Source organism: Sinocyclocheilus rhinocerous, unplaced genomic scaffold, assembly GCF_001515625.1.
Source record: "Sinocyclocheilus rhinocerous isolate Xijiao unplaced genomic scaffold, SAMN03320098_v1.1 scaffold675, whole genome shotgun sequence".
Lineage (NCBI taxonomy): Eukaryota > Metazoa > Chordata > Actinopteri > Cypriniformes > Cyprinidae > Sinocyclocheilus > Sinocyclocheilus rhinocerous.
This window is the reverse complement of record NW_015629520.1, coordinates 751,031-777,982: the sequence shown is the minus strand read 5'-3', so window position 1 is coordinate 777,982 and position 26,952 is coordinate 751,031. Positions and strand designations below refer to the sequence as shown.

The window sequence follows — 26,952 nt, the reverse complement described above, 5'->3', positions numbered from 1 at the left end:
TTTCTAAAACTCTATATATGCATTTTGAAGTTTTGATTCATTTGTTAATTAGTGCCTCTCATCTTATTCACTCAGGCACATAATTGTTCCAGAGAGCATGAAGATGCTCCATCCTAATGAAATCTTTGATGATGTTCTGGTTCTGCATGTTTTGTTGATTAATTTGGAGAGGCGGGAGAGCAGAGGGGTTGATGGAGCGTGACATGCCCATTAAAAGATGACTGAGGGATAGTGTGGGACACAGAGATCTGGCAGGACAGGACAGGCCGGAAGCCATCAGCAGATAGTCTAGCTCTGTGGGACTAAGGTGTCCATCGAAATGATGTGTAAAACACATTTTGCTCTTTAAGGGCAAAATTAGAAAAACATATCAACTTGGCTCATGAATATTAATTATGTGGTATCATATAATTAAAATTCAGTAGGCCTACAATGCCTTGTTTTGCACTGTTCTTTACACAAAGCTGTCATATGGCTACAGAAGACGTGAAATATGTTGCATAAGTAAGCCGTATGGACCACATTTATGATATTTTTCTGGTATTTTGCATCCTTTATGAAGTTTGTAATTTTCTTCATTTATAATTGCATGGAAAAGTATTACAAGCAAGTTAACATCTTGCAGTTTACATCTTGCAGACTGTTTTTCTCACCATTCTAAGTTTACATCGTGCAAGAAGAAAAGTCAGAAGTGTGAAATAAAAAGTTGAAATTACCTTTGTTTTTATTCTGTGGCAGAATAACTATCCCTTTAAATTTTGTAACCATAAAATATAACCTGTTTTGAAAGAACACTGCACATTTTTCTGCTGAAATAAAGTTAAAGAACAACATAGTTTGACTGCAGGCTGAGCTGCCGTCTTCTGTTTCCATAGTCCAAAGATGACCAGATCCAGGTGATTGGCAACCTGAAGAACATCTCTATGGCATCCAGCAAGCTGCTGTTGGCTGCCAAGTCCCTCTCCGTAGATCCAGGGGCGGCAAACGCCAAGAACCTCCTCGCAGCTGCGGCACGGTAGGAATGAGCTTCATTCGGCAGTCTAGGGAGAGTTTAGTGATCATTAACCAGTCATCCTAAGGGTCATCCTGCTGGCCAACGACAAAAAGAAAGAGCTTTCGCAAAATGAGAAACTGTGTATGAGTGTGTAAGGACATGCCTACCTAACCATATTTTGAGACATTTGTATCCAGAAGTGAGCTAAATCTGACAAAACCTTTGGGGGCGTCCTCATTTGTTAAACACTGTAAATAAGTTTTGTATTTTTCTTTTTTTTTGTAAATGTAAAAATGCTGAAAGTTTTCTGTAAGGGTGTGAATTAGGGTTAGATTATATTATTTATAACTAGCTGTATATAAAAACAATCACACTTTAGTTTGGGGATCAATTCTCACTATTAACTAGCTATTAACTACAGCTTTTACCTCAATAAACTCGTAAATTGCTGCTTATTAATAGTTAGTAAAGTAGTTGTTAAGTTTAGATGTGGGGTCAGATTAAGGGATCTAAAATATGGTCATGCAGAATAAGGCGTTTATTTGTGCTTTATAAGTATTAATAAACAGCCAGTATGATAGTAATATGCATGCTAATAAACTAGTTAATAGTGAGAATTAGTCCTTAAAATGAAGTGTTAAAACAATAGAATTCTGTTGAATTATCTATGTTCTGTCTACCAAATATCCCCTTGAGGAAAACAAATAAATACACATTACTAGGTCGAGCAAACATGTTTGTAGAGTGTGTTTGCTTGTTTATCTGTTTTTTTGTTTGTTAGTTTGCAAGTGTTTGTGTTTATGTGTGTATGTTTGTTAGTGTATGAGTGTTTGAGCAAATGGTTTGTTTGTTAGTGTGAATGTTTGTCTTTAATTGTTATTGTGTAAGTGTGTTTGTGATTGTTAGTGTGAGTTTTGTTTGTTAGTGTGTTTTGTCTGTTAGTGTGAGTATTTTTGTGTATTAATATGCATTTTGTTTTTCATTGTATGAGTAGGTTTGTTTGTTAATGTGCGTTTTATGTGAGTTTTGTTTGTTGTGTTTGTTTGTGTGTGTGTGTGTGTATGTTTGTTAGTTAGTGTTTGAGTTTTGTTTGTTATTGTGCTGGCATGTTTGTGTTTGTTGTTGTGTGAGTATGTTTGTGTTTATTAGTGTGTCAGAGAGAGTTTTGTTGGTGTGTGTGTGTGTGTTTTGTTAGTGTTTAAGTTGTTAGTTATTGTGTATGTTTGGTTGTAGTGTGGTTTTTGTGCTTGAGTTTTGTTTGTTATTGTGTGAGTATTCTTTTGTCTCTAGTGTGCATGTTTTGTTTGTTAGTGTTTAAGTTTTGTTTATGTGTGGGCGTATTTTTGCTTGTGCACATGTTTGTTTGTTTGTGTGTGTGTGTGTTTGGTTAGCTTGTATGTTTGTTTATTTGTTATTTGGATTTTCTTCTGAGTGTTTTTGTGCTTGTGGTTTTGTTTTTATTGAGTTTGATTCTGTGTTTGTTATTTTGTGTCAGATGTGTGTGTTCCATCCAACGGCCCCACACAAGCATAATAGTACAGCATAATAGACACAATAAATAATGTCATAATGAAAATCTAAAAAAGGAGAATGGTTTTGGGCTTGAGTTACATTTAGGGCCAGAATAAGGGGATAGAAAATAGTATTAGCTCAATATAAAAACAATAGAAGTCAGTGGAAAGTACCTATCATGATGAAAAAAAAGTGCGTGCAAGCGGCAGAATCCTCTCAGGTACCACAGGAAAGCAGCTGCTCCTGAGGGTTTAGAGCTAGATTGATTGATTTAGTTTCCTTAATGAAGGAGAGAGTAGACTGACACACATACATACCAACACACACATACACTTACTCGCAGCTTGGCTCATATGAGTGTAACAAAACCTAGTTTTGTCATGATTCTGGTACATTTCTAAGACCTCAATGTTAGTGTTTGCTTCCTATGTTTAGAAGGGACTGAAAGCTCAATGAGTTTGTGAAAAATAGATTTGATATGTGAAGTCTTTAAAGGAGATTTTTGTGTCAGTCTGACTGTGTGATTTTCTGTTTCAGAGCGGTCACAGAGAGCATTAATCAACTCATCACACTGTGTACCCAGCAGGCACCAGGACAAAAAGAGTGTGACAATGCTCTACGAGAACTCGAGGTACTTGAACACACACGCACTTAGTCTCTCAAAGTTTTATACATTTTATATTTGAGATGATTATTGATGAAATTATCATGATATTGTACTTCTATGAATGTCAACAGATGTAATTGTTTTCTTATAAACATAAATATGTATGAATATGAATATTACAATATATTATGTTTTTTTATGTGTGTGTCTTTGCGTGTACTGTATACACACACACAAAAAAAACATATGTATATATATATATATATATACATATGTTTTTTTTGTGTGTGTGTATGTTTTGAATTTTTTCACATATATTTCGACAAACAGTATGAAATAAGCAAGATGAGGGCCTCTTTGTTTCGTTAGGTCTTCTCTGGTTGTCTTATTCATATAAGATCAACATTATATCATATTTGGCCTTAGCCACAGGTCAATCATGTACTCAAGTAGAGCCAACGATGATGATTTGGGGTCTGTGAATGATTATAATTTGTCAAAACCTGTGTGTGTCTCCAGTAATCATTTTGAAATGGGCTGTTTCATCCTCACATACAATGCTTTTTGTTCATCTTCCGAGTAGTGTGTTTTTTATTACATTTATGAGCCTTGAAATTCTTTGATATACTGTAAGTTAGAAATATCTCAACAGGCATGTTCAAAATCTTAAAGGATATTAACTTCTCCCTCTCCCACATACACACAGGCTGTTCGAGGAATGTTGGACAATCCCAATGAGCCGGTCAGCGATCTCTCTTATTTTGACTGCATTGAGAGCGTTATGGAGAATTCCAAGGTAGAGAATCCATCACAATATTCCAGAATTCTCTAAAGAAACTTGTTCGTTCCAAATGTTTACACATCTCGCCGTCTGACTGAACAGGTTCTCGGGGAATCCATGGCTGGAATCTCACAGCACTGTAAGATGGGAAACGTGCCAGCGTTTGGGGATTGCGTGGGTGTGGCGTCCAAAGCGCTGTGTGGGCTGACTGAGGCAGCGGGACAGGCGAGTTTTCAGCCTGATAGTGTCTGATGCTGCTCCCACAATGCACTTGTAACATTGTGCTTCAGGAATGCAATTATAAATTCAATAGCTAAGTTTTATCAACATCATTTGATTTAATCAACAACTTGAAAACACGTTTGCAAAACATTTAGCTTTGGTAAAGTGACATTTCTGAGGGTAACTGTATAGTTGGTGGGAAATAATGTAGGATAGGGCTTGTTTTGATCCATCATAATATGATATAATATAATGTTTCAATATATCTTGATGTGTAGGTATATATATATATATATATATATATATACGCAATATCACTCGAGTACGAGAGCGATACCGGCTCTATATCAGCATGGCTGTGATTAGGCCAGAGGTTTAGGGCAAAATATATATATAATACATAAAAAAAAATAATAAATAAAAAAAAAAAAAAAAGTAAGCTATGGTTAATATTAATTATTGCTGTCCATGATGCCTTGGTTTTGTCTGTTGTTTACTTTTTACTTTTTCGTGGAAAAAGGTTAATTTTGATGCGATTTATTATTAGGAAATGTAAAGTATAATATAATATAATATTAAATAATAAATATAAATATAAATAAATGTAACTAATATAACAATATTTAATACATGTAAATAACACATTAAAAAAATAAAATAAATGAATAGAAATTATCAACTGATTTACTCAGCTGATTATTTTAGCATGCCTTTATTTTTCTTCAGGCCTCTTATTTGGTAGGAGTCTCAGACCCAAACAGCCAGTCAGGTCATCAGGGATTGGTCGATCCCATCCAGTTTGCCAGAGCCAATCAGGCGATTCAGATGGCCTGCCAGAATCTGGTGGACCCGGCCAGCAGCCCATCCCAGGTGACTGTTTGGTTCTTCGGTATCAAGTTTCACTCTTAATTTTTTACTTGTCTTGCCATATTCTGATTGGCTTTTTTGTGTTTTTAATGATTTTAATCTTTGTGGCTTACATTCTCATCTATTTGTTTGTGTAGGTTTTGTCGGCAGCTACCATTGTTGCAAAGCACACCTCGGCTCTTTGCAACGCCTGTCGTCTGGCGTCTTCCAAAACAGCCAATCCTGTAGCCCGGAGACATTTCGTGCAGTCAGCCAAAGAGGTCGCCAATACCACGGCTAACCTTGTGAAAACTATAAAGGTACAGCCTGCCGTTAATTACCAAAAGGTCATTTGGTACCAAAGAAACTGAGAATTGATTGAATCTTGTGCATCAGCATGAAGACCGTGAGCTTGTCTGACCATTTGCAACCTTATAACCATCGATAAAGCATTGTTTATGTGTATAGATTGAAGTGTGATCTCTCTGCTGTGTTTCTCAGGCCTTGGATGGGGATTTCTCCGATGAGAACCGCGAGAGGTGCAGAGTGGCCACGACCCCGCTGATAGAAGCTGTGTGTGTGAGTGAGTGAGTGAGTGAGTGAGTGTGTGTGTGTGTGTATATGGGTACTCATTCCACTGAATTTTTAGGGCTAAATTTTGAATCTTGAACCAAATCTGGAGGACATACAAATCTAAAAATGCCAAGGCAATGCTCTGGGGTTAGGATTTGTCTGTTTTGGGCATTCCAGACGAACTGTGTAATAGTGAATCTTTCTATAGGTTACAGCAGATTTATAGCTGAAATCTAGTTGTTATTAACTATAAATTCAGCTTAATCTGTTGGAGGTCCATGTGTGCGTGTAGTGCATGTTCAAATTCTTTGTGTATAAAGTATGGTAAAATGTACCTACACTGCCTTCATGAATAACTAGACGACTCCTCTCTTTGAAATATTGCCTGTAATGTTGTGCCAAAACAAAGTGGTTTCTCTCCATTCACTGACTGTTTGACACTGGACTTCCTCACAGGAAGTCTAAAAGGTCAATGAGTGTGGATGGGAGTTTTGTGGTGTTTTTAAACACAAGTCCCTGACAATTTTATCACCGCAGTCTGTTTGGGGTTTGTGGGAGTTTGGTTCTGTTCTTACAGCAACTACTTAAATGTTTTTAACATCTTGTTTGTTTTTAATAGAATTATTTAGGATTGTGTTTGTATCAATATTCGAATATTTTGGGTGATTGATAACATTTTTGCATTTGATGTTCTGATTTTTGAGGGATGGGTTATATAAGAAAAAAATATTTAAAAAATTATTTTTAAAAAAATTGGTTAATATTTTCCCTTTATATATGGTACACACATTTTTATGGGACTTTAAGAACAAAATAACTAAAGAACACTGTAAACTGAATTGTATTAAACATATTTCTTTCCAATCCCAGGGTTCAGCAGCCCAGGAGCCAATCCTTCGTTCCGCTCGTTCAATGCTGGACAGCTCCACCCACTTATTAGAGACCGCCCGCTCTCTCATCCTTAACCCCAAAGACCCGCCCACCTGGTCCATCTTGGCAGGCCATTCCCGCACCGTGTCGGACTCCATCAAGAGCCTCATCACGTCCATCAGGTCAGCATCATGCAAATAAATAGCTGATTTAGCAGTTGAGAAAGATGCACGTGACCGGTTTGGCGAATGTGAAAAGCTTGCGGCGGCATCGGTCTCCATCAGGTGTTAAATAATAATAATGCGGGTAAAAGATGAGGTTTAATTTAAACTTCTATTAAATAACTCGAGAGCGAGCGTTATTAACAGCAGCAGCTGTTCAGTCTGCACACGCGCTCTCGTTCCCTTCTCAAACCTTCCCTCGCACAGTCTGTTCCCCTCGTTACAGCTGCCGGGGGAAGTAATATCACCAGCAAGCAGTGAATTGAAAAACCAGGGAATGTGTTATAAACAAAGCCAATGAATATAGAATAATTATTATATTAAATATATTCAGTTGAAACATAAAGTATAATAAAACAACAGTTAAGCAAATGAATGTATAAATACACAAAACTGTCACAATAATTATTAAACATATCAATTTCACCTGTTACATTTATTATACATTTAAATATATTTAATAAATGTGTGTTTATTCTTTGGTGTCTGTTTCCTAATATGGATAATATTTAGTTTAGATTTAAGTTTTTATTAAACAAACACTGCTGTTCAAAAGTTTGGTGTAAGTAAGTTTTCCTTTATAGAAAATAAAAATATTTTATGCAGCAAATCAGCATATTAGAATGATTTCTGAAGGATCGTGTGGCACTGAAGACTGGAGTAATGATGCTGAAAATTCAGCTTTGCATCACAGGAATAAATTACATTTTAAAATATGTTCAAATAGAAAACAGTTCTTTTAAATTTTAATAATTCACAATATAACTGTTCAATAAATTATTTTAAAAAGTGTTTTTTTTAATAATCAATTAAACAACATGGTATTTCTTTCTTTCTTTCTTTCTTTTACAAAATTGCTGGTGTTTTAATTCAGTTAACAGTGACCATAAGATAATAAATATACATTAAATAGTTATTGCAGAGGTTTTGATAAAAGTTTAAATAATCAGGACTGATGACAGTAAATCAATGATTGGGATCAGCTGTAAAAGTCCTGCATCCATAAAACATTAATAGGAATAATAATAACAACTAAACACAAAAGATAAAACACTGGCAAGTACAACTTTATTTAATTATTTTTTTCATCATATGACCCCTTTAAGACTTTTCTTTTCCCAGAAGCCAACAGTAGGTTTGTTTTTTTTCTGAAGGATCGTTTGAAGGCTTTTTTTCTCTAAATAATAGCTGAATAACAGCTTGTGTCTGGTGTCACTGGGTTGTATTTTGTGGTAAGTGACTCTTTCTGGGTTTCTCTCTCTACTGAGAGTGCAGAGAGTGATTGAGGAAACTGAACACAGATCAGACACTCATCCACGCTTCTGCACATAGTGCGAACAGACGATCTGATCTGAGGTCAGTGACACTGCCTTCTCGACTGTAACACTCTCAGCAGTTGCAGGAACAGCGGCTGGGCTCGCTGCCCTCCACATACTGTCCTCCCAGATCAACCAATCAGAACTGGAGCTCAGCCAGCCCTCTGTGTGTGTGTGTGTGTGTGTGTGTGTGTGTGTGCGAGCAAAAACACCCACGTCTGCGCTGACTCTCCTGTTTTATGATACTGTAATGTAGAATATCCGGATTGAGTTGAAATACCTAATTCAATTAAGCCAAAGAACACTCCACGGCAACCCTGTAGCAACCTCTTCTCCTCTGTTGTCATAGGGACAAGGCCCCTGGGCAGCGGGAGTGTGACCAGTCCATCGACAGCATGAACAAGAGCATCAGGGACATCGAGCAGGTGTCCCTCGCCGCCGTGAGTCAGAGTCTGCCCCGCAGAGACGACATCTCGATGGAGGTAAACCAATAAAACACTTGTCTGTTTAGTCAATACCTGCCGTCACTCTGTAGTAACATTACATTTCATTAATGTTGCTCTGGTACAGTCTTACTTTCTATAATGTTTACAACAGCTTGTGTTGTAAAGCCAAGCGTTATGAATCTATGGAGAAAATTTTTTATGAGTTATTAATGTATTGTATCACTAATAAAAATACATAAACTACTTTTCAATGTAACAAATAAAGAGACATTTAAAAATATTTATCTCATGTTGCATAAAATTGAGCGTAATATTGTGTAATAATATATAATAGATGAATAATATTTAGAATAATGTTAATAATGTTTTAAATCATTTTGAAATGGAACATTTAAATAGCATTTTGATAAATGCTATAAATTGCTTTTCTTTATCCACTTAAAAAAGCCTTGTTGTTAAAAATGGCATTGGATAGTTCACACGTGGGAGCAGCTAATGAAATTTCGACTGGATTTTAAGACATTTAATATTTTGTTATTCATGTATTGTTTAATTGCTGCATTGAACTACATTTTTAAACATGAATTAAAAATTTTTTTTTAAAGATCTATGTGTCTATTCGTCAATTTTACAAGTAATTTCTTTACTTTTTTAAATGGATGAATAAATCAATACTTGATTCATTTTATTTTTAAGTGGCACCACCTAGTTCTCCATGTTAATGATTTTATGTATCAGCTTTAGTGTTATTTTAGAATTATTTATATGCTTTTATAATTGTAATAATTTGAAGTAGCTTTATTTCTATATTTTCAGTTTTATTTTAATTTTAGTTTGTTTTTGTAATTTTATGTGCTTTTGGCATTTTTTTTTATTAGTTTTTGTTTTTTTGTATTCGCATTTAGCTTTCAGTTTGTGTTAGTTTTTGCTAATTTTATTTCAGTTCCAAGGAAACATTTCTCTCTTTTTTTTCAAAGTTTAAGTTTTTCATCTAATATTTATATTTTATTTCAGATTTTTTTCAATTAACAAAAATGTTTTTTAATAGTTTGTTTTATTTAACAATAACAACCCTTTTTAGATTAGTATCAGAATCAAACAGGTTTATTGTACCTTTAATAGTTTAAGAATTGGATACTGTACCTTTAAGAATATATACTGTGAATGACATCTGTTTTGATTGGCTATCCTCCATGTACTGTTCACTCCACGGTGGAGCATGATGTGGAAAACTGGCATCGCTATGTAAATGTGGCTAGTCATGTGTTAATTGTTTCTGTGATGATTGTTGAATAAAGAATGAGTTTTTTTTTTTTAATCGTGTTCTTTTGAAAGTTGTCACACTTTGATTTCAAAGGAGCAAATTTATATTTTTCATATTCTATACCCCTTGTAACTTTAGTGCTAGTAATATTTTGGTATTATGAAATGTAGCATTAGTGTTTGAGCAAATGCTAATGTGACTCTGCCCCCATCAGGCTTTACAGGAGCAGCTGACGTCCGCCGTGCAGGAGATCGGCCACCTCATTGACCCCATCTCCACTGCAGCGCGAGGGGAAGCGGCTCAGCTCGGACACAAGGTAACTCGGACATCAAAAGTGGAAGTGCAAATATGTTACCGCTGTAGCCAGTCCATGATTGGCCAAATGCTTTACACAATTACGAAATGTTCCTGGATCAACAACATTGTCCTTCATCATACCTCCATATATCTTATGTCTATTTTGTGTAAATCACACAGTGCCATTTGAATAAACATCATGAATTGATTACATTATGACACATTGTAAAAGTGTGTCCAATTTGTTTTAATTAAATCCGGCTTTGTTTGTTGGAGCAAGATTGATTGAAAACGATTGTCAGCTTGTCAGTCGAATAAATAGCTGAAAAGTTGTATCAGTTCCCATCTATATATCACTCTTGCCTGAAATATATACTGGAAACTGTATGTTTGCATGCCAAATAGTCTTGACACATGTTTTTTTCCGCCAGGTGACTCAGTTAGCGAGCTACTTTGAGCCAGTGATTGTGGCGTCGGTGGGACTGGCGTCCAAACATGCCGACCACCAGCAGCAGATGAACATACTGGATCAAACCAAAACCCTGTTTGAATCTGCTCTACAGATGCTCTATGCTGCCAAAGAGGGCGGAGGAAACCCTAAGGTACGACACATGGAAATAACACATGGGGGTGTTTTTATGAAAAAAGCTTGATGTTCTGAAACCACCTGCAGCATCTGACGGCACATTCATAGAGCTTCTGGTTAGAAAGAACAGACTTTGATTATGTGTGTGTTGATGAAGTGATGCTAATGGGTCTGTGTTGGCCATCTTTATCCCATTAGCCACTAACTTTTTTGTTTTTGCAGGCGTCCCACACTCATGATGCCATAGCTGAAGCGGCCCAGTTGATGAAGGAGGCAGTTGATGACATCATGGTGACCTTAAACGAGGCGGCCAGTGAGGGCGGGATGGTGGGCGGCATGGTGGAGTCCATCGCTGAGTCCATCGGACGGGTTAGTGACTCGACATTGAAAACATAGTGGATGACCATTTTTCCAAATCCATTGCTAATATCAGGAGATCAGGGGGCAATGGCCAAAAAAAACTTGTGTGCAATCCAAAAAAGACTATGTTGTCAGTGAAATGAGTCCATAGATTCTCTGGCATTTTTCTATATTATAGCGTAACCGCTTTACAACATTTTTAAAAGCCGTTGAGTCACACTGAATCAACATTAGCTGACTTATGCCTGTCTCTATGACAACAATCTTTCATAACCTTAAAGGAGAGCTTCTTGTCTTTTTTTCCCTTTAAAATGTATGTACAAATTTCATAGTCATTGACATTGGGTGTCTGTTTCATTCCGGTATACACATACTCTTACTCATAAAATCTCTCTGTCGTAGTTGGACCTCCATACAGATTGTTTTTCAGGGTTAAATTCTATTCTTCAGAGCCCAATAACCTTCATGAAGAGTTCACCAGGTAAACAACAGTTGTCATATATGCCTTTTCCTTGTCTGTCGTGTAAAGCTCTTTAATTCATCTAACTGAGATTTTTAAAGGGATAGTTCACCCAAAAATGGAAATTATCATCATTAATCACCCCCATTTTGTTCAAATCTGACTTGCTTTCTTATGTGAAACAAAAAAGATGTTTGCCTCCACAATATCCTTTCATCTCCACGTAATGAAGTGAATGAAACCTGCAGCTATCAAGCTCCAAAATGACAAAAAGGCGCTATAAAAACATAATAAATGTTGTCCATAGGGTTCATGCACTATATTGTCTTCTGAAGTGACATAGTTAAACATATTTATGATATTGCTTCAGAAGATTGAAATACTCTTGAGTGTGAGTACAAAACAACATTTTTAATTTTGGGTGAATTATTTTTTTAAATTTATCAGCAATGCATGATATATCAGTACCATATCAGTTATCAGCTGTTATTAGAGATTTTTCAATTTATCTGTATGTGTCAGTGTTCAGTTTTGCATGGTCATTTCCTTTATTCTAAACTTTACTTTACCTTATATATATATATATATATATATATATATGGCCAGTAAACTGTATAACTGGTATATATATGTTACACAATTCTTTATTATTATTATTAAAATGAAAAATAAGTGCACAAAGAACTAAAAAGGCAAAAAAGAAAAAATAATTTATAGATATTTATTTATTTCATCATTATTTACTCTCAAATTTCACCTGCATTTGTATATCATAACCACATAAATACAGAAACATAAACTCATTCACAGTCTTATTTGATCAGTCGTACTCAAATGTTTTTGTAATGGCAGCTACCATGTTTAATTGACATTATATACAATATTTATATTAACTTTTTTTCATCTTTAAAGCAGTAATGTTATTGACCAATAATAATAATAATCCCTATAAAAATAAATAATTACTATTATTATTGTTATTATTATTATATATGAAAATAAGTGTATGAAATTATATAATTAAGTATATATGAATAACAACAGAACTGTTTGACCAAAACGGTAAAATAAATATTTATATTTTTTTATTTTCATATTTATAGTAATATATATGTATGTAATATAATATAAAATATATGTTGACTAATCATTTCTGAGTTTATAAAAAATATTAAAATTAATTTATTTAAATTCCCCTTTTTTATTACAAATCAATGTAATTTCTTAACATATATATTGTTTTGTTTTATTAGATATCTGTAGAATGTTTTCTGATCAAAGTCATCTCTAGCTGGCACTCATATGTAAATGTGTCACAGATACTACAGCTGCCTCTGTATCTCATTATTAGACTGAATTGGCACAACATCTCCATTTATCAGCTCTGGATGCACGCAATCTGTCATTATGCTGTCATGACTCACGGTGGAAGACAATGGCAGCCATTTGAATATCTGCACTCTGATCATTTTCTGCGGGAATGATAGAACGCAAAGACGGTAATTTGATCCAGCATTACATCGCTGTTATCCAGGTCTCTTTACTTCACAGATGGATGAAGGAACTCCACCAGAGCCTGATGGCACTTTTGTGGATTACCAGACCACCATGGTGAAGTTTTCAAAAGCCATCGCCATTACTGCGCAGGAAATGGTGAGAATGCTCACTCAAAATGCTTCAACATCCTCTCACATCTTTAGTCACTGTATCACAGCTTATACTTCTGTTATGTGACCCTAGATGACGAAGTCAGTGACATGTCCGGAGGAGCTGGGTGGACTGGCGTCTCAGGTGACGGTGGATTACAGCCAGCTGGCACAACAAGGCCGTCTGGCAGCTGCCACTGCTGAGTCAGAGGAGGTGAGGATCAGTCCAGTAAGTGTGTCTCTACCCCCACAGGAGCATTGACCTGAGAAATGCACATCTGCAGACACGCTAATGGACGCGCAGATGGCCTAAACCTCACATAAACTCTACACAGATCACTTAAAACTGAAACTGAATTAGCTTTGAAAATGAAAAAAAAAAAACATCCAAAAATGTCTTGAATTTAATTCATATGACTTGTGCACTATATTATTACACAGCCCTGCATCTTGAAAAAAAGATCTGCTGATTTGCAAAAACTCATATTACCCAATTTCATGATGCTGAGTTCCAAAATATCCATCAAATACAGATTTTTCACAAAATAAGAATGACGATTCTTATTTATATATATAAGTATATATACTGTGTGTGTGTGTGTATATATATATATATATATATATAAGAATCTGCATTCTTAATTTGTGAAAAATCTGTGAATATATAGCTTTAATGCACTTATCAAAATAACAAAAGCAGTCAAATGATTCAGTTTTAGAGGTATTCAAAATGTGTCATTTAAATGACATTCTGTAAAGTAGTGGAAAAAGCAGAAATCTGGCATAAAATAGGCATAAAGTAATGACTTCAGAATCATTCATGCATGTGAAAATTGGCTGAGAATTGAACGGGGAAAGGGGAGAGAGCATATTACTCCTGCGTTAATCAAACTGCATTGCTTACCTGTACGATACAGAATTCATTTCAAAGCGTTGCTGTATGTTTTTAAGGCTGTGCATGGTCTATCACCTGACTATGTTACTGATTTAATTAGTGTCTGTCAATCCAGCAGATCTCTGCGCTTAAATGATCAACTACTCCTAAAGGCTGATTTATACTTCGGGTGTTTTTCAGAGTTCGCTTAAAACTCATTTGTTTTCTCTAGCTTTTGACAATGTTTTTTAGCTGTGTATGATATTTGTTGTTACTATTATTATTTATTTATTTTTATTTTTTATTTTATTTTACTATTATTATTTTTTATTTGTTTTTATATATATATATTTTTTTTTCTCTGTACAGCACTTTGGTTCCAGTCGTGGTGTTGAAAGTGCTTTATAAATAAAGTTTGAGTTGAGAGAGTTGAGGAAGATTTTTTTGCAGTTTTTCTGGGATAATACAAGACTTCAAATATGAAAAAAAAGACTTCTTCACCTTACAAGTGGTTCTTGAAAGCAAAAAAGCTACAGAATGCATCTCTCTTTTTTTTTTTTTTGCATTTTTGCCTTTATTATGGTAAGACAGTATGTTGACAGAAAAAAGTATATACTTTTGTTATAACAGAAACTTAAGTCATTATTTACTGAAAAACTTGGTCTTTATTTACTCTCAAATCTCACCTGTGTTTGCATATCATAACCATTAAAAAAAAAAAAAACTTTGAAAAACCATATAAAAACCATCTTAAATGGCACTTGTTCACTGTATTCCAAGTCTTCTGAAACCATTCGATAGATTTGTGAGAAATAGATCAAAATTTACTGAAAATCTTTATTCACTCTCTATTTATTCAGTAGGTCATTATTCACTCTCTAATCTCATCCACAACTGTGTATCATAACCACTTAAATATAATAAAAATAAACTCATTCACACCTTCTTATTTAGTGCAAACACATGCAACTTGGTCAGTGTTGTATAGCAAACCTCATACTTCAATTTTGCATGGAGTTAAGTCTGTGAACAAGGGTGCGAACACCAGCCGACACATTTCACACCTTTGCTCTCTCCACATTTGAAAAAAGGAAGCCGACACGTGGACGCGGTAGTCACCAGCTCTCTCTTCACTAGCGTTTTACATAAGCGGCCATTACCATGTTGATTACTGACGACACCTTAGTAATAGCACAGAAACACCTATGCAACCACCCACAACACTCTAGCAATAACATTGCAACACTCTGTCGCCTACACACAACACCTTAGAAACACATTGGCAACCACCAAAAACACCCTAAAATAGCATAGCAACACCCTGTTGATTACTGACGACACCTTAGTAATAGCACAGAAACACCTATGCAACCACCTGCAACACCCTAACAACACATTGGCAACCACCAACAACACCCTAAAAATAACATAACCATATCTTAGCAAACATATAGCAACACCTTCAACTACCCTTGACACCTTAGTAATAGCATAGCAACACCCATGCAGCCACCAACTCCCTAGCAATGGCATAGCAACACTCATGTTACAATCCACAACATCCTAGCAATCTCATAGCAACACTTTTTCAACTACCCATGGCACCCTATCAACCTTATATCAACACCGTAACAACCATCCATAACGCCCTTGAAACCACATAGCAATGCCATTGCTACCCACTGCAACATCTTAGAAATAACATAGCAACACTCTTTCAACTACCCACTACACTGTAGCAATCACATAACACCTTTTAAAATACCCACATCACCCTAGTGACCACATAGCAACACACCGGCAACCACCCATAACCCTAGCAACGACATGGCAACGCGCTTGCTACCCTCCTCAACATCCTAGCAATCATATAACAACACCCTTTCAACTAAACTTGCTACAGCATATCAACCACATAACAAAGGCCATACAACCAACGACAACACCATAGAAACCGCATAGCAACACCCTGGCAAACACAACACAGACAGGCACAATGAGAGTCGCTTGCTCATTTCAATGACTACACTTTTCATTCATAGCTTTTGTTTGGGGTTTTTTTCAGCTGTTTTTATACCATTGTTGGAATGAATGCTGGAAGCCCCGGTTGAGAATGTATAGAGTAGATGACATTCATCAGTGTGTCATATTGTCTTTGATTACATCTCAGTAGCTGGAGTTGGTCTGTCCCGCTGTGGTGGCGCTGTGACCCCTCACTGCTTTAAATGAGCTCTGTTAAATGTGTCCGCGTCCCCCACCAGCCCCATTCAGTTCAAACCTCAGCTCTGCCTGCAATAATTTCTCTAGTAAACGTGAATAGACATGGTCGCATTCCAATGCCTCCCTTATGGTTTTTCATCTACTCGTGAAGAAAACACCATTGTTCTTTATTTCTCTCTCACTCTCTTTCTGAAAGTGTCAGTGTAATGGTCTCACTTTAATGGACTTGTCCATCTTTCTTTCAGTTGTTTGTCAGAGCCCATCACTCAATATTTGTCTCTCTCTGATGTTGATGATAGTGGAAGCAGTTATGTTTATACAGATCTAGGATCAGTTTACATTAGCGTCTATTGTAGCTTGTAGGAACACGCATTATATTATATTATATTATATTATATTATTTGTTAAATAATATTTAACAAAATAGCAATAATACATTTTGTTTAATTTATTATAATTATGTCCTGGTTTCACAGTCAGAGCTTAGACTAAGCCAGGATTAGGCCATAGTTCAATTAGGAAATTTAAGTAATTTTTATAAACGTCAAAAAAACATCTGTTGTGCATCTTGAGACAAAACAAGGGCACTGACATTAATCAACATAATACAATTAAATTGAATTATTAAACTATTTAAATTCTATAATTATAATATATGAAACAAAACATTCTTGAATTATTATTATTTGCTGTTAAATATTATATATTATGTTATTTTATATTGTTAAACTATATAAATGATGTAATTATAATATATTGAATAACCTTTCAAAACGAATTATTTATAGTTATAATACAATACCATAATACAATGGTATAATATAATATGTATTTCTAATTAGAATATTTAAATTATATTATTAATCAAAACCTTCTAAAACTTCATTGTTATTATAATATTTGTTAATAAAACATTTTTTAATAACAAATAAAAAAAGCCGACACATTTCACACCTTTGCTCTCTCCACATTTGAAAAAAGGAAGCCGACACGTGGACGCGGTAGTCACCAGCTCTCTCTTCACTAGCGTTTTACATAAGCGGCCATTACCATTACCATAGCAACCGTGCACCCCCACAAGCCTTAAAAGCCCGTTGTGATATTCATAATGAAGAGCCGCCCACCCATGGATCTGTGTGTCAGGTAATGAACATACAGTGCTGTCGGGCCCCTTCAAAGGCCATCACAATCACTTCTTAATTATTGAATAGAGTTTTATTGAACGGAGGCAGTGGCTTTTAGAGCAGTCGCAGAGCACGAATACATTCAGATTTAGACCCAGATTCAGGCTGACTTGGATGCCAACTCTTTCTTAAACTTGATTTCATGGCTGTATTTCCAGGTGGGATCTCAGATCAAGACTCGGGTTCAGGAGTTGGGTCACAGCTGCATCTATCTGGTCCAGAAAGCCGGAGCCCTGCAGATGAGCCCGACGGACAGTTTCACCAAGAGAGAGCTGATCGAATATGCCCGTGCTGTCACAGAGAAGGTAGGCTCGCTCAGGACATGGGAGGCTGTTACTTCTGTTCGGTTTGCTGCATTACTTTGTTTTGTTTCTATTAACTTTTCATTACCGTATTAGAAAATAATGTTTTGAAAGCCTCTTCTGAGTACGCTTACAAATACTGCTGATTTATTTAGAAGTATGCTACACTTGCTAAGGCAGTGGTTCCCAACCACATTCCTGGAGCCCCCCTAACACTGCACAATTTGCATCTCTCCTTTGTCTGACACGCCCATTTCAGGTCTTGGAGTCCCTACTAATGAGCTGATAATCTGAATCAGGTGTGTTTGATTAAGGAGACATGGAAAACTTGCAGTTTTGGGGGGACTCCAGGAATGTGGTTGGGAACCCCGCGGTGCACATATTCACATTGTGAATAATAAAACAGTTAAAAATTATATTTAAACTTATATTGAAGGAGGGACCAAAGTCTTATGTAGAGACCAGAATATGATAAGGATATATTTAAATTATATTATTAATCAAAACCTTCTAAAACTTCATTGTTATTATAATATTTGTTAATAAAACATTTTTTAATAACAAATAAAAAATATATAATTTAAATAAAGAAATGTAGTACATTAAATTAAATATTCATTTCATTACTGACACCCAAGAAAAGTGCTACAGGCTTAGAAAGCTGTCCCAGCTCTGCCTATGGAGTTTATAATGAAGTGTGATTCACTGTCTCCTGCAGGTGTCCATGGTGTTGTCAGCCCTGCAGGCTGGTAATAAGGGAACTCAAGCCTGTATAACTGCAGCCAGTTCTGTCTCCGGCATCATCGCTGATCTGGACACCACCATCATGTTCGCCTCTGCCGGCACACTTAACGCAGAGAACGAAGAGTCTTTCGCAGATCACAGGTGAGACCTAGTAGAGCATACCACAGTTTCAGCATCACATACATAAAATGATAAAGGTTTGTTTTATTAATGTTTTGCATATTCTTAAGCTCCAAAAATAGTGTCTGTTGTGTTATCTGAAGTGTATTTGTTTCTGCACACTTCAGAGAGAACATATTGAAAACCGCTAAAGCTTTGGTTGAAGACACCAAGCTGCTTGTGTCTGGTGCTGCATCGAGCCAGGACAAACTAGCCCAGGCGGCCCAGTCCTCTGCCAAAACCATCACACAGCTCACTGATGTGGTCAAACTGGGCGCTGCGAGCATGGGCTCAGAGGACCCCGAGACACAGGTGCACATTTCACATAGATTTTCACAACGCCAAAATTTCAGTAGACATTACCAATTCCAATGTGTTCTAATTCTGTCTGCTCCTATATTTTTATCCTGGACTATATTTATCCTTTTTCACACCCTGACTCAGTGTAATGAGAATACCATTAGCTCTCCTCTCAAATGTCTCGACGTTTGGGTGCAGACACTCTTTGACTCACAGCCAATGGCAGGTATCATGACACATCTCTGGCCAAAATCTAAATTACCTGTTGAGGATTAATGTTTCATAATGTTTTGTATGCTATTATATAGGTGGTTCCGATAAAGAACTGCACCACTGGAGGTGTGCAATGCATCATGGGGGTGGATAAAGCCAGTGGCATATCATGACTAAAGGTGGTTGTGAATAAAGGCTTCTCTCTATCTCTTTCAGGTGGTACTGATAAACGCTATCAGAGACGTTGCTAAAGCTTTGGCTGAGCTGATTAGTGCCACTAAATGTGCCGCAGGCAAGGCAGCAGACGATCCGTCCATGTATCAGCTGAAAAGTGCTGCCAAGGTATGTTTGGTTGAAGAATGTTGCATGTCTGTCTGTAAGTTCCTGTTTGTAGGAAAAGCATTATGCGTCTTAGTGAGGATCATATCTTATTCTGATGACTATCTGTGTGTGTGTGTGTGTGTGTGTGTGTGTGTGTGTGTACGCCTACACCTGTCTAACAGCTGGCCCTGTCTCTCATTTTCTTGGCTGGGTGCTGTCTTCACTTGCTGTCATCTTGGTGTGTGGCCACAAATCAAACCCTATCTTACAGTGATCATAGTGTATATGTGAGTGACTCAGTGGCCACGCTGCAGGGTACAGAACCAAGCTGTGTGTGTGTACAACATAAGGACTGCTTCCTTCCCTTCCTCTCTTCTTTTTTCTGTCTTCTCTCCAATGCCATGTATGATTTGCTACATGGCAATACTGATTAATTTTGTAATCCTAATTAAAAGTTATTAAATTATAATGGCACTCATTTCTGCAGTTATTCTGTGGATCAGATAACGCAGTTTATTATATGAAGTGATAAAACTATCTCCAGGCTTGGAGATAAACCTCTGGGATTAACTTCCACATACATGCAACATGATATGTTTTATTTAGCATATTTAAATATTGAGTTGTTATGCTGTTGTGACCTTCACGGAAAAACTTTTTACATTCCTCCAGCATATGGTGACTTCAGATCCTCTGGGATTTTGCTTCAGACATTCATTGCACTTTTTTCTTCAGTGTGTGTTTAAAGTAGTGGTGGCGTACCACAGGGCTTTGTCTTAGGCCTCCTTTTATTTCCTTAGGTTTCCTTCTTTATCCTTTTGTGCTTAACTTTGCCTAAAGCAAGATTTGTAATCCATTACTGACCTCAGCTGTAGTCCATTAAAAAGTCCAGTTTGATCACCTGACCATTTTCTGATGTTAGTTTTTTACCTTACAAAGAACAGAATCTGCTCGACCTCTCTGATTTCACTGAGCTGTTTGATACAGCTGTTCTTGTCATAGCATTGCATCTGACCTTATTTCAGTGTGTCAGGTGAAAAACTGGCCACAAAACTGTTGACATTCTCTAGTTGAGCTCACTTAAGCTATCATACATAAAGCAGAAAAAGGAGTTCTAAGACAGTCCGAGACTTTGACCTCCCTATGTTTTCTGATGTTACAGGTGATGGTAACGAACGTGACCTCTCTACTGAAAACTGTGAAAGCGGTGGAAGATGAAGCCACTCGCGGGACGAGGGCTCTTGAAGCCACTATTGAGTGCATCAAACAGGAACTCACTGTATGCAACATTCTTTGTGTGAATATTGAAATATTCAAAGAGATAATGTGCTTCCCACTTTTCATTATTTTCTAACCCTCATGCCATTTGAAACCTGTATGTGGAACACAAAAGAAGATATTTTGAAAGTCAATGGGATCTAAACAACATTGTATGGACTAAAAAAAACACTGAGACATAGGGGTGTGCGATATCACGATTTTTGATCTTGGACGATCAAAATGTCTCCACGTTCTGCTTTTGAAGAAATATCGTAGTATCGTGAGTTTCATTCAAACATTTCGTTCTGACATGCGCTTTTTCTAAGCACGTACACTTGACGCTCGCTCACACTAAGAAGTCTGTCAAACAGCGCCTGATCTGGACTAAGTTATCTTTTGCATCTGATTGCGCTAATAATGTCAAAAACACACAAGGTTTTCATATAAACAGTTGGTTATGTCTAAAGTGAAAGTAGACAGTTGAGAGAAAAACGGATGCATGCCTGTATATTATGCTGCATTCACACCATGTCATAATTACTGTAATTTCGAGATGACAGCACGTGTCATTCTACTTGGAAGTGTTCACACCCTTGGCTCAGAACTATCGCACTATCAATGCCTAAACATAGCGCCTAATGAATCTTATGTGGTCAGGTGGTAGTGGAACAAGTTGTAGCTCTCAGAAAACTCCCAGTTCACAAGTTATAATTACGAGTTCTACGAGGATGTGAACGCTTTTTACAAGTTGGAATCTCGTAATCACAGTAATTACGATATGGCGTAAACCAGGGGTGTCAAACATACGGCCCGCGGGCCGAACACGGCCCACAGAGGTGTCCAATCCGGCCCGCAGGATGATTTAAACAATATTATAAAATTTTTTTTTTTATTATATTGTAGTTTGTATGGTTAATATTAATGTAATTGTGAGCAAACTAGGGTTTAACAAAAGGTAATTCGGCCCACACAAGGGGGCATTTTCTCCGATCCGGCCCTCAACCTTAAATGAGTTTGACACCCCTGGCGTAAACGCACCTTTAGATGAGTGCAGGTCTTAAGGCATCAGTACTAAACATGATGCCCCTTGTCATTAAAGGGATAGTTCACCCAAAAAATAAAATTCTGTCATTATTTACTCACTCACATGTTGTCCCAAACATGTATTAATTTCTTTCTTGTGTTGAACACAAAAGAAGATATTTTGAAGAATGTTGGTAACCAAACAGTTGCTGGTCCCTATTGACTTTGACAATAGGGAGGGGAGGGATACTGTACCATGGAAGTCACTGGTGACCAGCAACTGTTTGTTTACCCACATTCTTCAAAATAACTTTGAGCAACAGAAGAAAGAAACTCATTCAAGTTTAAAACAACTTGAGAGTGAGTAAATGATAACATAATTTTTATTTTTGGCTGAACTATCACTTTAATGTTAATAAAGCAAAAAAACTGAGAAAAATCACTCACTGCTCTTGATTGAAATGTATATAGTGTTTAATTTTTATATTTCTTCATTCAATTTCTTGAATGCTACTGCTAAATACACCTACCGTACCTGAAAAATAAAGCATTGTTTGTTTTATTTGTATGTTATGTGTATTTAATGTGTATCTTTGTTCTTATTTTATAATAACAAAGGTAAAATAATGACACCGATTTTTATCTTCACCCACTTCAGCCTAAATATCTGCCATTCTTTTTTGTTACCTTGTAAAGCTTTGTTTTTAAAATAGGGAAATTAGTTTGGCTGTACTGCTCAGACAACATGCAAAATAGTAAAACCAACATGACAAAGAATCGTGATAAAATTGTGAATCGTGATTTTCCCGAAAAAAAATCGTGACATGATATTTTTGCTATATCGCCCACCCCTACTGAGACATTTGTCAAAATATCTTCTTCTATTCCTTTAAGCACTTGGGACTAGTTAGTACATGTCATGCTCATTTTGATCCTAATTAAGATGCTAATACAATCAACTTGTATAACAATCTGGCTGTGAATTAGTACCAATTTGGTCCAGCCTAATTAATTTTACCCCAGACAGAGGTAAAAACCCATCCATCTGTGATATGAACTGGTAATACAAAATAATACACCCTGTGAGCTTTGCCTGTTCTCCACCTGCTCCTCGTTCTCCTTCTCCCATGGGCATCCCTGCTCCACTTATCAGAGGCCGTGTGAGAGATTGAGATAGTGGTACAGGAAGGCATGAGATTTATCTTCTGGTTTAATGCTCCTGTTATCAGATGCCCATCAGGACTTTAGGAAATCCTGATGGCATTACTGTATTAGTGCACAGAAAATCAGCCCTGGTCATACGACTGATTCTAAAAATGTATGATTCACTGAAGAGTTGCAGATATGTTATTTCTATTATGTATAAAATATTTCTTCATTTCCCTGACTGTTGCATCATCTGCTTTCCAGGTTTTCCAATCCAAGGACGTTCCGGAGAAATCTACCACCCCAGAAGAGTTCATCCGCATGACCAAGGGCATCACCGTAGCGACGGCCAAAGCGGTGGCAGCAGGCAACTCTGCTCAGCAGGAGGACGTGATATCCACTGCCAACCTGAGCCGCAAAGCCATCTCTGACATGCTGACCACCTGCAAGGTGCTTATCCACCATCACACACATATATGCCCATTCACACAAACACAATCTCACCGTATGCTGACCAACTGTACGGTGGAAATCCACAAACACTTGAATGCCAGCAAAATTAGTTTGTTGTGCTCACACACAATGCACAATGAATGACATTTGCTCTCTTTCTCAAATTCATTTGGCACTAACCTTCTTTTGACTCCTAAATTACGCCCTCTAGTGTCGTCATGATGTAATGCATTTCCTACAGTCCACAGATTCCTATAAAGCTACAGATTTTTCCCTCAAAATTACAAGAATCTGCAGATTCCATTTGGAGCTAATCATCACATACCATAAATCTGTGTTTATGTCTTGCAGCAAGCCGCGTACCATCCAGAAGTGGGTGAGGATGTGAGGAGTAAAGCTCTGCTCTACGGCATCGAGTGCACAACTGGATACACCGACTTGCTCGAACACGTCCTGCTTGTGAGTGGGCTGACAGTTTTTACAGGATGTTTTTGTGCTTGGGGTTCTAGGATTAACCTCGTGTGTTTACTTCACACAGGTACTGCAGAAACCCACGGCCGAACAGAAACAGCAGTTGGTCGCACTGTCCAAGAAAGTGGCGGGCTCAGTCACGGAGCTCATCCAGACTGCTGAAGCCATGAAAGGTGAGCCCACACAAATGGATATGCTACAATGGGATTGAAGGTCCTGCAAGGAAAATTCTGTTTTTCTTTTTGTTTTTGGTCCCAAAGGATTTGTTTTTATTGAATATTGTTGGAGCAACACAATTAATGTGAAAAAATGGATTAAAATAGTTTTTTACTACAATTATGTAAATAAAAAAGACTTGTAATCAGGGGATAGTTCACCCAAAAAATGAAAATTTGCTGAAAATGAACTCACCCTGAGGCCACCCAAGATGTAGATGAGTTTGTTTCTTCATCGGAACAGATTTGGAGAAATGTATTGTAGCATTGGGTCACTTGCTCACCAGTGGATCCTCTACAGTGAATGGGTGCCGTCAGAATGAGAGTCCAAACAATTTATTAAAAAATCACAGTAATCCACAAGTAATCACATTGTGAAGTGAAAAACTGCGTGTTTGTAATAAGTCCATAATTAAGATGTTTTTCATTTCAAACTGTTGCTTCCAGCAAAAATGAGTCCTCTATACATAATATTGTGGAAAAACTCGTCTCGTCTGAATCAGGAGAGAAAATGCACAGATCAAACACCATTTGCAAGCAAAAACAGACCAAAAGTAAACAAATATCTTAATGGATTTTTATGTGAGAGGGCAATAGGGGACAAATTCATCTACATCTTGGATGGCCTGAGGGTAGGTCATTTTCAGCAAATTGTAATTTTGGGGTGAATTATTCCTCTAAATATAGTTCTATTTGCACTATAATTATTTTTTAAAAATCAGTATTGTCTTTTTTAAAATATTTATTCCAAAATCCAATTATAATGAAAAAATCTAACACATTTAATTTAATTTTGCGAATGATGGGTTGTCAAATTCTGCTGAGCTTTCCGCAAGCACAGATCTCATGCAGGCCTGGTAATGGTATATGAGTTTGAGAGCTAATGGGGGCAGGTCGATTGAGCTGAATTTGTGCAGGTTTAATACAGCCATTGGGCTGAAGGCACTCTCTTGCTCTTTTCTATAACACTACTTTGTTGTTTTTTCCTTTTCTGCCACAGATGGAGGTGAGTATGATACACAGTGTTGTTTTTCTCCAATATCAGGCCACACACGTAGAGACGGAATACTGACCAGCATGGACACACACACACTCATACAATGAGTTATAGTGTGAGAGAAAAGAGAAGAAGGGATAGAATTGAATTCCCTCAGGTTTAACATAATCCTCAAACACATTCTCACCATCTGTTTTCACAAGCTGTTTGAACAAAACAGACGTCTTTTAGTCCCTCTTGAACGTTGGTAAAGGAGAATGTATTGCGAAGCATATTTGCTCCATAAATGGCTATTAACGTAAAGATGTGCACGTTCATCTAAGCAATTAATGAATGATTGTGACTGTAATGACCTGCCAGTCAGCACTGTTTACCTTAAAGTTATAGTTATTAAAGGTTGTGGCATCCGTTCTTTATCATACATTAGCATTAGCATTTATCATAAATTGTCATTATTATTTATTATATTTATATATTATATATTTATTATAATTTTTGAGATTTTTCTGTAATAATTGGGGGGGTTCATAAAAGTAGGATTTATTTCCTTGAATTTTTGTAAGGGTCTTGTGGTGAAATGTGATTTTCTCTATACAGGCGGTTTTTGGTTTGAATCGCATGTTTTTTTTTCTTTATTTTTTTAATTAAAATCAGTTTTTTCATGTCATACCATGTTTACTCTTTCCATGTGCATGTATTATATATAAACATTGTAAGTGCATTGAAAATGAGGGTCATGTTGACATTGTTTGCACATCCTCTCAGGTTCAGAGTGGGTGGACCCAGAAGACCCCACGGTGATAGCGGAGACAGAGCTCCTGGGTGCTGCTGCGTCCATCGAGGCTGCGGCTAAGAAACTGGAGCAGCTGAAGCCCAGAGCCAAACCAAAGGTATCCTTCCATCCATCTTCTGAATCCAAACACACACACACACACACAATGCTGTGATCAGCCCGCCAACACAACTATGTCAGATCATTTCCACCAAAGGCTGCGGGAACGTTTCATTCCTATTTTATATTTGAGGGGAGGTGATGTTGTTTTTGTAATTTTAGGACTTCAAGACTTCAGGATGTGGTGTTTTTGTATTTTCGTGGTGTTTGGGAAGTTTGCGCACATCTGTGTAACATTTTCTTTGTTTTTTTTGTACATTAACAATTTATATTTTGCAGTCTGGTGAGCACTGAACTTGAAATGATCATCTGGTTTTTGGTTTGTTGGGCTTTTTTGTGATCTGTCTTGCATCTCAATTGTTCAGTATTGTGAAGTTTCGTTTTAGAGCATGCTGAACTTTTAGTCAGTCTATCTGAAACTCATCACCAAGAAGGTCAGCACTTTTTAGAAATGATTTTCCCTAAAGCTCTTTTATTGTTTCATCCATCTGTATTATAGTTTAGCTGTCAGTGATTCTTTTCACCTAAAAAAAAAAAAGCATTCATCCACATTTTGCCACTCAGAGCTGAAACTGTTTCCCCCCTTGAGTGTCTTAGTGATTAACATTTACTGCCACAGGCGGAATACTGTACAGAGAGACAACATCCATCTATTGTCCTGTATATGTCTGTCTGTCTGTCTGTCTGTCTGTCTGTCTATCTATCTATCTATCAATATATCTGTCTGTCTATCTATCTATCTATCTATCTATCTATCAATATATCTATCCATCTATCCATCTTTCTATCTATCTATCTATCTATCTATCTATCTGTGTCTGTATGTCTGTCTGTCTGTCCATCAATCTCTCTGTGCCTCGTCTGTCTGTCTGTATATCTATATTTCTGTCTGTCTGTTTGTATATCTATCTGTCTGTCTGTATATCTATCTATCTATCTATCTATCTATTAGGGATGTTCATTTTAACCGTCCGGTTAACCGACCGTAAGAATTTTGACCGATTAATACAATCAGTTAAACTGTTTAAAAAGTCATTTAATTATTTCTTTTTTCAGTAATTTATCAAAATATTTAAAAAAGGTTTGCTGCATGGTTAAAATATGCTATGTGTATTAAAAAATTTGTTTTTTAGGAGGAAATTGTATTATTTCATTCAGAAATAGGCCTAATGCCGAC

At 36.7% G+C, this 26,952-nt stretch overlaps 1 protein-coding gene across 1 annotated transcript in view; it reads left to right on the top strand.

The window, feature by feature from the left end:
- LOC107739102 (talin-2) overlaps positions 1-26,952 on the top strand; it is a 158,796-nt gene that overhangs the window by 123,568 nt on the left and 8,276 nt on the right. Inside the window, exons 30-52 of the mRNA XM_016551100.1 lie at positions 876-1,015; positions 3,044-3,137; positions 3,820-3,909; positions 3,997-4,119; positions 4,843-4,986; positions 5,121-5,282; positions 5,464-5,541; positions 6,406-6,587; positions 8,292-8,424; positions 9,867-9,968; positions 10,381-10,551; positions 10,758-10,904; positions 12,907-13,008; positions 13,096-13,215; positions 17,438-17,584; positions 18,300-18,466; positions 18,613-18,796; positions 19,214-19,339; positions 20,481-20,597; positions 23,012-23,197; positions 23,552-23,659; positions 23,739-23,844; positions 25,649-25,773. Of these exons, the coding sequence (XP_016406586.1) occupies positions 876-1,015; positions 3,044-3,137; positions 3,820-3,909; positions 3,997-4,119; positions 4,843-4,986; positions 5,121-5,282; positions 5,464-5,541; positions 6,406-6,587; positions 8,292-8,424; positions 9,867-9,968; positions 10,381-10,551; positions 10,758-10,904; positions 12,907-13,008; positions 13,096-13,215; positions 17,438-17,584; positions 18,300-18,466; positions 18,613-18,796; positions 19,214-19,339; positions 20,481-20,597; positions 23,012-23,197; positions 23,552-23,659; positions 23,739-23,844; positions 25,649-25,773 (3,054 nt within the window). The remainder of the gene's footprint in view (positions 1-875; positions 1,016-3,043; positions 3,138-3,819; positions 3,910-3,996; positions 4,120-4,842; positions 4,987-5,120; positions 5,283-5,463; positions 5,542-6,405; positions 6,588-8,291; positions 8,425-9,866; positions 9,969-10,380; positions 10,552-10,757; positions 10,905-12,906; positions 13,009-13,095; positions 13,216-17,437; positions 17,585-18,299; positions 18,467-18,612; positions 18,797-19,213; positions 19,340-20,480; positions 20,598-23,011; positions 23,198-23,551; positions 23,660-23,738; positions 23,845-25,648; positions 25,774-26,952) is intronic.